At 37.5% G+C, this 11229-nt stretch overlaps 1 protein-coding gene across 1 annotated transcript in view; it reads left to right on the top strand.

Annotated features, from left to right (window-relative positions):
- Nucleotides 1–7439, top strand: part of alpk2 (alpha-kinase 2) — a 79670-nt gene extending 72231 nt beyond the window's left edge. The window contains exons 11-13 of the mRNA XM_039750476.1: nucleotides 2219–2436; nucleotides 5923–5971; nucleotides 6064–7439. Coding sequence (XP_039606410.1) covers nucleotides 2219–2436; nucleotides 5923–5971; nucleotides 6064–6277 — 481 coding nt within the window. The 3' untranslated portion in view covers nucleotides 6278–7439. The remainder of the gene's footprint in view (nucleotides 1–2218; nucleotides 2437–5922; nucleotides 5972–6063) is intronic.
- The last annotated feature ends 3790 nt before the right edge of the window (nucleotides 7440–11229 follow it).

Raw genomic sequence — 11229 nt, 5'->3', positions numbered from 1 at the left:
CATCCAAGGGTCAGGGGATGCTGTAACCATCCCTGAACAATTACTATAAAATGTACAAAAAGGTTGAAAACCACTGGTGGGGCTAATGGATAGGTCACTTTCCTTTCAGCCAATAACAACATATACATAAATACATAATTTAAAATATACTGAAATATTTTCTGTCTTACCTTAACACACTATGAAAACATACCTGGGCAACACCGGCTACTTAGTTGTGGGATAAAACAATGTTTATTTAGCTCATTAGGATTTGCAACTGCTTCTAAATGCTCCACTGCATTGCCATTAAAGTGTTCAAGTTGCACTGCTGTACTGTAGTAAAGACAAATTAAGTGCACTTTTCTATGATGTTTTTCCACACACTTAACTATTTTGGGAAGCCTGCTTTAAAAAATTTAAACAACCCAATTATGTTTCATTCACTCAGAATATGGAACTAATGTAGGAAGTACTTAAAGATAGGGAAGCTTTTATCTGTGGCACCTCTGCACCCTCTCAAACGTAAGCAGTTTTTAATGTTTGGAAAACATCCATCCATTTTCCAGCCTGCTGAATCCAAACACGGGGTCACGGGGATCTGCTGGAGCCAATCCCAGCCAACACAGGAACCAATCCTGGGCAGGGTGCCAACCCACCGCAGGACACACACAAGCACCAATTACACACTAGGGCCAATTTAGAATCGCCAATCCACCTAACCTGCATGTCTTTGGACTGTGGGAGGAAACCGGAGTGCCTGGAAGAAACCCACGGAGACACAGGGAGAACATGCAAACTCCACACAGAGAGGACCCGGAAAGCAAACCCGGGTCTCCTAACTGTGAGGCAGCAGCGCTACCACTGCACCACCATGCCGCCATTTGGAAAACATACGGGATAAAATCACTTAGAGATCTGTACATAGACAACATCTTTGCATCCTACGAACAATTACACTCCAAATTTAACTTTCCATCAACACAATTCTTTCAGTATCTCCAAATTGGAAACATTGCTAAAGATAATCTGCCCAATTATCTTCACCTCCTACCTACTTCTATTCCAGAAGAGATATTGATCAGTCTTGAGGACTCAGTCAGCATTTCTATAATATATAAAAACATTGTATGTCCATTCCTTTCAAAGATCCCAGAATACAGTGGGAATAGGATCTCTTACTCAACATTTAAGAAAAGGAGTGGAAGGTAGCCATGCATAGAATTCACTCGAGCTCCATATGCACAAAGCATACAATTATTCAACTTAAAATCTTTTATCGAGCACATCTGTCTCATTTAAAATTGCCCAAAATGTTTCCAGGGCAAGATCCAACCTGCGAACGCTGCAATCAAGTTCTAGCCTCACTGGGCCACATGTGTCGGGTGTGCACCAAATTAACATAATTTAGGACCAAAATCTTTATACACCTCTCAGACAGCCTGGGCGTCACCATCCCTCCTAGTCCATTAACAGCTGTGTTTGGTGGACTCCCAGATGGGCTTAAAGTGGAGAAGGACAAACAAACTGTAATTGCCTTCACTACACTATTGGCACATAGACTTACCTCGCTCAATTAGAAGAATTCTAACCCACCTCTTTTAAGTCAGTGGGCAACTGATGTTATACATTATTTGAAATTGGAAAAAATCAAATTCTCACTTAGAGGATCTGTGCAAAACCTTTTCAAAACCTGGCAGGCTCTAATCAGTAACATTTTAGAATAAGCTTTTAAAGCACCAAGGAAGCAGATTCTCTTCCCTTTTTTTCCTTTTTTTTTCTTCTCCATTTATCATTATTCACATATTAATTCATCTTCTTTTTTATTTTTATTAGCTTTAAGTTTTACTCTGCTGGCTTAGCTCTCTTTCTTAGGGGTGGTTAAACCTGGCAGGCTCTAATGAATAACATTTTAAAATAAGCTTTTATATTGGGGAATAGGATTTTCTCCCCTTTTTTCCTACTCTTAAAGTTTTACTCTGGCTGTTGGCCTTGCTCTTTCTCATGGGTGGGAGTTGATTTGAACTTAGTTTTGTAAAGTTTAACTTGCTTGTATGGAATGTTACTTGCTTATAATAAATTCAATAAAATGTCAATTTGAAATTAAATTATACTATTACATGTTTGCGCAACTGTTGTCACTGGTCTCATTTCACAATTATAAATCACAAAACTCCTTGTGTACATTTTCTGAATGTGTGTCCATACATCTTACTAATGTGTCCTTATTTCATTTCAGCATCATTCCAATCTATCTAATCCATCGCCCTGCTAATAATATCCCATATGCCACTCTGGAGGAAGAACTAATTGGAGAATTTGTCAAATATTCGGTGAAGGATGGCAAGGAGCTGAATGTGATGAGAAGAGACTCAGATGCTGGCCAAAAGTGCTGCACCTTCCAACACTGGGTCTTTCAGAGGACAGGAGGCAACCTTCTCATCACTGACATGCAGGGTATGAAATAAATATTCTTGCTCCCAGAAATATAAACATGCCTAATGTTGTGCAGATGGACAACTGTTAGTACAACAAACTTTTGGAAGGATAGGAGAAAGATTGAAATCAGGCACACAAACTGAAAAACACGGCTAAGACTGAGCAGGATTTAAAGCTACCACAGAATATTAGGGTAGAATGTCACAGCATTCTAAGTTTTACTGGTACTTCTTTATTTTATTGTCATAACAGTTGAACAAAATCACAGTTGAATGAAAACTCATTCCTCAAATTAGTGAGGCTGTCTCTTAAGCTTAGGATATGAAGTTCATGAGCCTCACAGTTTGTGGTTAAAAATTTTTGTGAACTCTCACCTCAGATGCACTATTCTAAACTAAAGGTATGAGAACAATCCCACTTCTTCCCCACTGTGCATACCACAGTGGCCAAGTCAAATGATGATTGAGCCTCACTGAATTCCCTTCACCGCGAGTTTGGTGAAAACGGAAATGATCGGGAATTACAGCAACTGAAGTCAGTGGGGAAAGAGAAACTGGAATTGTTTTGAGTGGATTATAATGGTGTAGTGGTCTTTTAAGTGTTCCTGCAAATTAATGAAACGTCTACCAACTATGCTGTACCAATTATTATAGCCAGGAATGTGGTTTAGCAATCCTAACCTCTATTCCATTGTGATTTCATCAGAGAGTCCTTTATCTGTCTCTGTGTCTCGCAAGCTCCTATCACTATGATTAACTAACACTCAAAAAGCCTGTGATGGAAGGGGTCAGCGTTATAGAGTCCCTGTCACTCCCTGATCTGCACTACATAACAAGAAGTATAACATGATTAATCCAGCAGGGAAGACACAACACACAATGAATCTATGCAGAACAGCAAAATATTTTCACAATCGCATGGTCAGACATTGTACCCTCAAATGAATATAATGTTTTTTTTATTTTTATTTTTTTAACATATGAGAGGTGCAATTTGTCTAGAGTACTACATAATTATAAATTATTTATGCATGCGCAAAGCAGATCAGGCAGCGCTGTAAAATATGATGTGGAGTATGCTTATAGTATGCATCATGAAAGTTAAAGTCAGGCCTGAAGCACAAACCAGACAGTGACATCCCTATCCAACATAGCTGCTACAGCTATCTGATGTCATGTTAGTCTTGCAAAACACCATGGGGCACTGGGAAAAAAAGTTTATCTAAGCCAGATAGACATTGAATTTTCAGGGAAAATTTGATGAATAAGATCACTGGCAAACCTATTATATTCACTGAAAAAACACAGACCAACTCTAGTGATTACCTCACAATAATGAAAATCTCTCCCTGTCTCATGTGGACTTTCTAGTTCACCTGCAGATCCTGTGTAGCTCATTCAGTGTGGCCATCACAACACGTCATATGGGGTGCAGTTAATAAAATATCTACTTCTTTTTGATAATCTCATTAACATTTATATGGTATGATACTGTATGTCAGATGCTCTTTATTTCCACATATTATTGATTTTTGATATGTAAAACAGTAAACATCAAACATGAATGGCAAATGTCTTACATATGTATGTATCAAATAGCCAACCTAAGCTGAAAATATAAGCTGTATTGGACATATGTCCTATAAAAACTTTATATATCTAGTGTGTGTGCTAAATGTGGTGACTAAACATTGGCATATTTCTACAAGGTAGGAGAACTCTAGATGCAGAGAGCCCCCTCATCAGATCAGACAAAGAAAGACACAAAATATACATATATCATTTCTAAAAATGGCAACTTGATTCCTATAAATGTTTAAGCTAAACAAAACAATTTGAAATGAAAAAATGTTATTTATTTATTTATTTATTCAATGTGAAATGAATAAATACATTTAAATAAACCCCATGCAGGTAATGCCATGTTGCTGTATTTAACTGTTCATTAAACAAGCCTGTTATTGGAATGATCCTGTGGCAATGCTACCAAGAGGACTTCAATTCCCAGCAGTCAGTAGGAGTGCACAGGGGCCAGCAGGAGATTGACATGCACCTTAAAAGAACCTGGCATTCAACTGAAGATTTTAGTGGAAAATTAGACAGTTCAGTGGTCCTTTACAGATAGTGTTTCAATTATATATGTCACAAAGAGTCTTTCTTCCATGTAATACTGCTGTGTTTATTCCTTACAGAGTGTGTATGCCTAAGATATTCATATCTTAATGGATGACATTCTCCTTATCTAATTTATTGTGCATTCTGTAGTAACAGAGAAAGATTTCTGTGTTCATTGACTTCCACAATTACCACAGGATATTTGGCTTGCTGACCATGAGCCTATTAATAAAGATGAACACTAAGCAAATAAAAAACTGTTTCAATATTATTATTATGTTAATACCACTGTAGATATCCCCTGAATTGCAACAAGTTGGTCAGACACAGCTCCGTCTCTGAAAAAAACTTTGATTTGGATATTTTCTGATTTCAAATGGTAGCAGGTGGAGTTTTTTGGGGGAGCCAACCTTCGTCATTGGTGGGGCACCTGAATTTTGTAATATGTCAGTACAACAGAAACTTTTAAATACTTTCTAGATGCAGGTCAAATTTTAATAAATGACTGAGTAAGAGTATTTTAATCTTTAGTAAGGCTAGGTTAGGTTAGGGCATAAACATGACATTCACACTATAAGAGATTGCCATGCACACAGATAACAGTATCAGAACTTTAGGTGATCAAAGGAACGACTTTGCTAGAGAAAAGACTAATGTCTAATGTCTTTTGTATGGGTCTTAGCTAGTGTTCCAGCTGATCTTTCTGAAAGAACCCAGTTAATTTTTGCCACTTGTTATTATCTATTCTGTCCAATTGGACAAATCATTTGTCCTGCTCAAATATGACGCCAAGCAATAAATATAAAATCAGCCTGGTGCACTGATACAAGTCCTGAAAATTGGTAGGATGAGGGTGACTTTTCACCTTTTAGGGGACCAAAGGCTTGATTAATACAATACAATACAATACAATACAATTTATTTTTGTATAGCCCAAAATCACACAAGAAGTGCTGCAATGGGCTTTAACAGGCCCAGCTTCTTAAAAGCTCCCCAGCCTTGACTCTCTAAGAAGACAAGAAAATACTCCCAAAAAACCCTTGTAGGGAAAAATGGAAGAAACCTTGGGAAAGGCAGTTCAAAGAGAGACACCTTTCCAAGTAGTCTGGGTGTGCAGTAGGCGTCAAAAAAAAGGATGTCAATACAATACAGTACAATACACAGAACAGAACAGAACAAATCCTCAATACAGTATAAAAATAAAAATTTTAGAAGTACGAAGCAGAATTTAACAGTAGATGAAATCACATAATATGATTTGGATTTGTTTAGAATGTAGTGCAAGGAGCCGTGCTCTAAAGAGATCTGTGTCATTAACCTGAGAACAATGATGATGACTCACACAATGAAAAAACTGGTCTCACTCCGCGTTCTCTCCCTCTCTCATAAGGTGTTGGAATGAAGCTCACTGATGTTGGAATAGCAACCTGCGGCAAAGGGTGAGTCATTAGAAGGAGGAGGAGGGAAACTGTTGTGTGAAAGGTACGTATCCTTGAAGTGTAACTCTCTTCTATTTTTCCTAAATTTGCAGATACAAAGGATTCAAAGGGAACTGCGCCACTTCATTTATTGACCAATTTAAAGTCCTTCACCAATGTAATAAATTCTGTGAACTCATGGGGCTGAAGCCTTTACTGAGCAGCCAGCCAAAAACAAGAAAAATGGCTGCAGCAACAGTAAAAACAAAGGTGCAGCCAACGCCAAAGAATTATATATTCCCACCTCTCAGCAAAAATAAAGCATAATGGAGGAAGAACTAATGCTGGGAATACTCTCAGAACTAAATGACTCTCTGAAAAAGAAATGTTTTGCTGTATCAGCATGAAATATGACTTGGAGGTAACTGGAGCTTTGGTGTCATCTAAAGATGGAACAGACAGCCATCCCAGTCATCTCATTTTTTACTCTGTGTAGCCAGCATTGTGTTCATGACGAGGCTTTTATGACTTTGTGGTGTTCATGACGAGGCTTTTCTGACGTTTTGCAAAGAGTTTCCTGCATGCACTAGAAAAAAAGCATCCATAAGAGGGACTGAGGGATTTTATCTGTTTGAAATAGCCGCAGTCATCATTATTGGAATGTGAATGGAGGTTTGTTGTGAAGACACTTTGTAAAAGTGCTTTAAGCGTCTGCGAATGGAGAACATATAACAATATACTGTATAAAATATGTGACAGAAATGTATCCCCCGTCCTTGCACTCTTTGCTGCCATGTTGGGCCCTCATTATGTATCACAAGTGTGTTAGGGAAGTTCATGAATGATTTTTTTTGTATTTTTTGCAGTATTGGAATTGTTGTTATTTTTATTTTGTGACGCCATTTTGTGGTCAGTTTTCCTTGTGGGCTCTGCCATCTTACATACCATTTTCATGGACACAGCCATATTCTTGTTGATGATGTCCAATGCCAGTCTCCTAAATACATGGCGTCAGAACAATTTGACATCGTCATGCTGCTACTATAAAAGATGATGGTGAACTCAGTGTCCAATTTTTGAATCGGCTAAATTAAAGCAACAGTTTTGTGAGACGAGAAAGGAAAATGATGAAGAGATTATAGTAGGAGACATTTTTGGTTAAGCTTATTCAACAAATTTCAATTTTTGTTTTGACCTTTTTTGCTCAGTTACTTGTGTTACTGTAGTAATAAACATTTTTATACTGTTGATCCTGTTATGTTTTTGTGTATTTTGGGCTTTGACCTATAAGGATTCATATCTGACATTTATTTAACATTGGAATTAAGGCTATAGAAGTTAATTCCAGTAATGTCTTAGTTTTCTTTATTTACACAATGCTGTTTTGAAGGTCATGTGTCCTCAATCATTGTACCAATGATGTGGCAGAAGTAATGCTAGAAATGTGGCGGAGATCACACTATGTGTTATCCCTCAGACAGTAAAACTCTTTTTAAAAATCTTCACAGCGTTAGTCCCACCCTAGCAGTAGGATTGTATTCTTGGTAAATCGGTTTCACTTTGCTGTTGACCTGCTATGCCCCCCTCAACCCTTTGCTTTCTGGTGGTCTGGTTTGAAATGATTTTACAGTTTTGACCGCTGCTGTCCTGACTGTGTCTCACTTTTCATTTTCACCTCTTGGTCATTGTCATGTTTACCATAATCCTAGGGGCATATATTTCTGTCATTATATTAATTATATATTAATGTAAAAATAAAGAAATACAGTCAATTCCCAACTTTTGTGGCGTTAATGTTGCTAGAAAACGGCACGAAAGTCAAAGACTCAAATGTTAATACATTGAACCTGTGGGAAATAGGGGGTTAGATTCCACGACCACCAAAAACTATACCCTTTTACTAGAGCTTGCTCAAAATACACTTTTCTGCATAGAATTCTTTATAACAAAACATTATTTCTAATAGTATCCACTTTACCTCCATGAAATAATCCATAAAATGCAGTAAAATCGGTAACATGCAAAATATTTTTTCTCACTATTCACTCCATAGAATCCTGTGACTTTGATGATACAATCTAAATAACAAAAATCACTGCTGTGGTTGGAAGTTGCTGACACTGGCCAGGTCTCAACCTCACCTTCGACTCTGGTGAATGGTGTTGCAGATTGTGAAGGGCACAGTGACTTGAAATAATCAGTCAGTGTCGTCTGCTTTGTGCACCACTTAAGAACTATAAGAGCCTCTGAGTATGGGAGCATAGCAGAGGCAAGTTGATGTTTTGGTTGTGTTTTTTTTTTTATTTTATTGATTTTATTGAAATCACACAACATTACATACAAATAAATCAATTTTTACGAACATAAGATTGAAAACAAATCAACCACCACCCCTGAGAAAGAGAGCTAAGCTAGCAGAGTAAAACTTAAAGCTAGTAAAATAAATAAGTAGATGAATTAATAAGTGAATAATGATAAATGGAGAAGAACAGAAGGGAAAAAGGGGAGAGAATTTGCTTCCTCTGTGCTTTAAAAGCTTATTCTAAAATGTTATTGATTAGAGCCTGCCAGGGTGCAAGTGCGATCCTCTAAGTGCAAATTTGATTTTTTCCAATTTCAAATAGTACATAACATCAGTTACCCACTGACTTAGAATAGGTGAGTTAGGATTCTTCTAATTGAGCAAGATAAGTCTACGTGCCAATGGTGTAGTAAAGGCAATCACAGTTTGTTTGTCCACCAGACACAGCTGTTAGTGGGTTAGGAGGGATTGTGACGCCAAGGCTGTCTGAAAGGCACTTAAAGATTTTGGTCCCGAATGATGTTAATTTGGTGCAGGCCCAAGTCATGAGGCTGGAGCTTGATTGCAATTTTCGAGGTTGGATCTTGCCCTGGTAACATTTTGAACAATTTTAAGCGAGACAGATGCGCTCGATAGATGATTTCAAGTTGAATAATTGTATGCTTTGTGCATATGGAGCGCAAGTGAATTCTTTGCATTGCTACTTTCCACTCCTTTTCTGAGATGTTGAATGAGAGATCCTTTTCCCACTGTCCTCTTGGATCTTTGAAAGGGAGAGACTGTAAAATAATTTTATATATTGCAGAAATGCTGTCTGAGTCCTCAAGACTGATCAATTTTTTTTTCAGCAAAGAGGTAGGTGGGAGGTGAGGAAAATTTGGGAGGTTGTGTTTAACAAAGTTTCTAATTTGGAGGTAGTGAAAGAAATGTGTTACTGGAAGGTTAAATTTGGAGTGTAATTGTTCATAGGATACGAAACGTTGTCTATGTACAGATCTCTAAGTGATTTAATCCCAAATGTTTTCCTGACATTAAAAAAATGCATATGTTTGAGAGGGTGGAAAAGGTGGTTATTGTGCAGAGGTGCCACAGATAAAAGCTTCACTATCTTAAAATACTTCCTACATTGGTTCCATATTCTGAGTGAGTGAAGCACAATTGGGTTGTTAGTATATTGGCGATAAACTTGCATTTATTGGACTACCAAGCAAAGAATATAAAGATGTACTGCAGTATTTTACTTCTATTGCTGACCAAGCCTGTGTATGTTCATCTAATTGTGTCCAGGTTTTTATAGCTTGTATGTTTGCTGCCCAGTAATAAAACTGAATGTTTGGAAGAGCAATGCCACCTTCTGCCTTAGGTCTTTGTAGGGTCGCTCTTTGGATATGTGGATGTTTTGAATTCCAAGTAAATGAGGTTATGGTTGAATCTAATTTCTTAAAAAATAATTTATTGATGTATATTGGAATGTTTTGAAATACAAAGAGAAGCTTAGGAAGGATATTCATCTTAACAACATTAATTCTTCCAGCTAGAGTGAGATGAAGGGTTGACCATCTATGCAAGTCTGGCTTCATTTTTTCCATACAGACAGTGAAATTTTGCTGATAGAGAGCTTTATGTTTACTTGTAATGTTTACCCCTAGGTACTTAAACTGATCTCCGATGATAAAAGGGAAGGTGTCCAATCTAATATTGTATGTTTGAGAATTTTATTTAAATTAATTCTGAGACCAGAAATCTTTTGAAATTCTGTAAGTGTTGTTAGGACTGCAGGCACAGTATTTTGTGGGTCTGATATATACAGTACCATATCATCTGCATATAGAGAAATTTTCTGTTCAAGTCCTTCTCTGATAATCCCCTTTATCTCATAAGCATTTTGGCAGTGAACTGCCAGTGGCTCAATGGTGATTGCAAGCAAGCTGATGTTCAATTTTGAAGTTGAGATCATCTGCCTCGATGTCTCTAGCCAGCTGGTTGACTCATTGACATCAAACTCGTGACCAACAGTGGCTGTCGACATTCTAGCACAAATTTTAGCACATTTTTCTCATGAATCCACATCATGGACTTTACACACTTGGGCTTTACACGCCAATGGACTTGCACTACACTTTGGGGATATAATTGCATAATTGCAACACAAGACTTGACTTTTAAGCAAAAAATGAAAATATACAATGAATGATATACAATGATAGGGTGAACAAGATAGATTAAATACCTAGTAGGATACCAGCCCCTTGCATGCATCGTGCCTTTCTTTTCTACTAAACATAGCTATTAAACCTGTAAATGTGTGCAATTGCCAAAACAAAAGTAAAAATGAGGTTACTAATCAAATCGTGCGAATGTTGAAGATTACCTTTATTGACATTTAAGAAAGAAGTCTGGTTTATTATTAATATTGTCTTCCACTTCCAAAAAAATACTATTGAAAGGACCTCACTAAACAATTCTGTGTCAGATTGGGGTCACTTATGATTAGCTGTGATCTCTTCAGGAAAGCAGAACACGTTAGGTAGTGGGATACTTTAGGCTGTGACTAGATAAGCACCCTTGTGCCACTTATTTTACAATCTGAAATCAGCCATTTTTTTCAAAAGTAGACCAATCAGGATAGAATTGAGTTTACAGAAATCATCGGCTAATTTGAATAACATTTCCTTACTCTCTTGCTCTTGGTGATGAGTTGTCAGGACTTTTTGTCTTGTGCCTCTGTTGTCTGGCATTCTTGTTTTTGTCCATTTTTGTAATTTTCCCCCAATCCCTTGTTTACTTTTTGCTTACACTGTTTAGGTAGGAGAAAGTGGGCATTGCCAGTTTTGCCAGGCCTTTAGTGGCATGCAAGGCCTGTCCTGAGTGAATAACTGATCTGCAGCTCTACCTACATTTGGTCAACCCTGCACTTCATCTGATAACAAAGGTGTAAATCAGAGTTGAGCCTACACCTCTGCAGAGATTCCTTCAG

Source organism: Polypterus senegalus, chromosome 4 (assembly GCF_016835505.1).
Source record: "Polypterus senegalus isolate Bchr_013 chromosome 4, ASM1683550v1, whole genome shotgun sequence".
Lineage (NCBI taxonomy): Eukaryota > Metazoa > Chordata > Cladistia > Polypteriformes > Polypteridae > Polypterus > Polypterus senegalus.
Note: the sequence above shows the minus strand (reverse complement) of the source record. Positions and strands in the feature narration are given on the sequence as shown.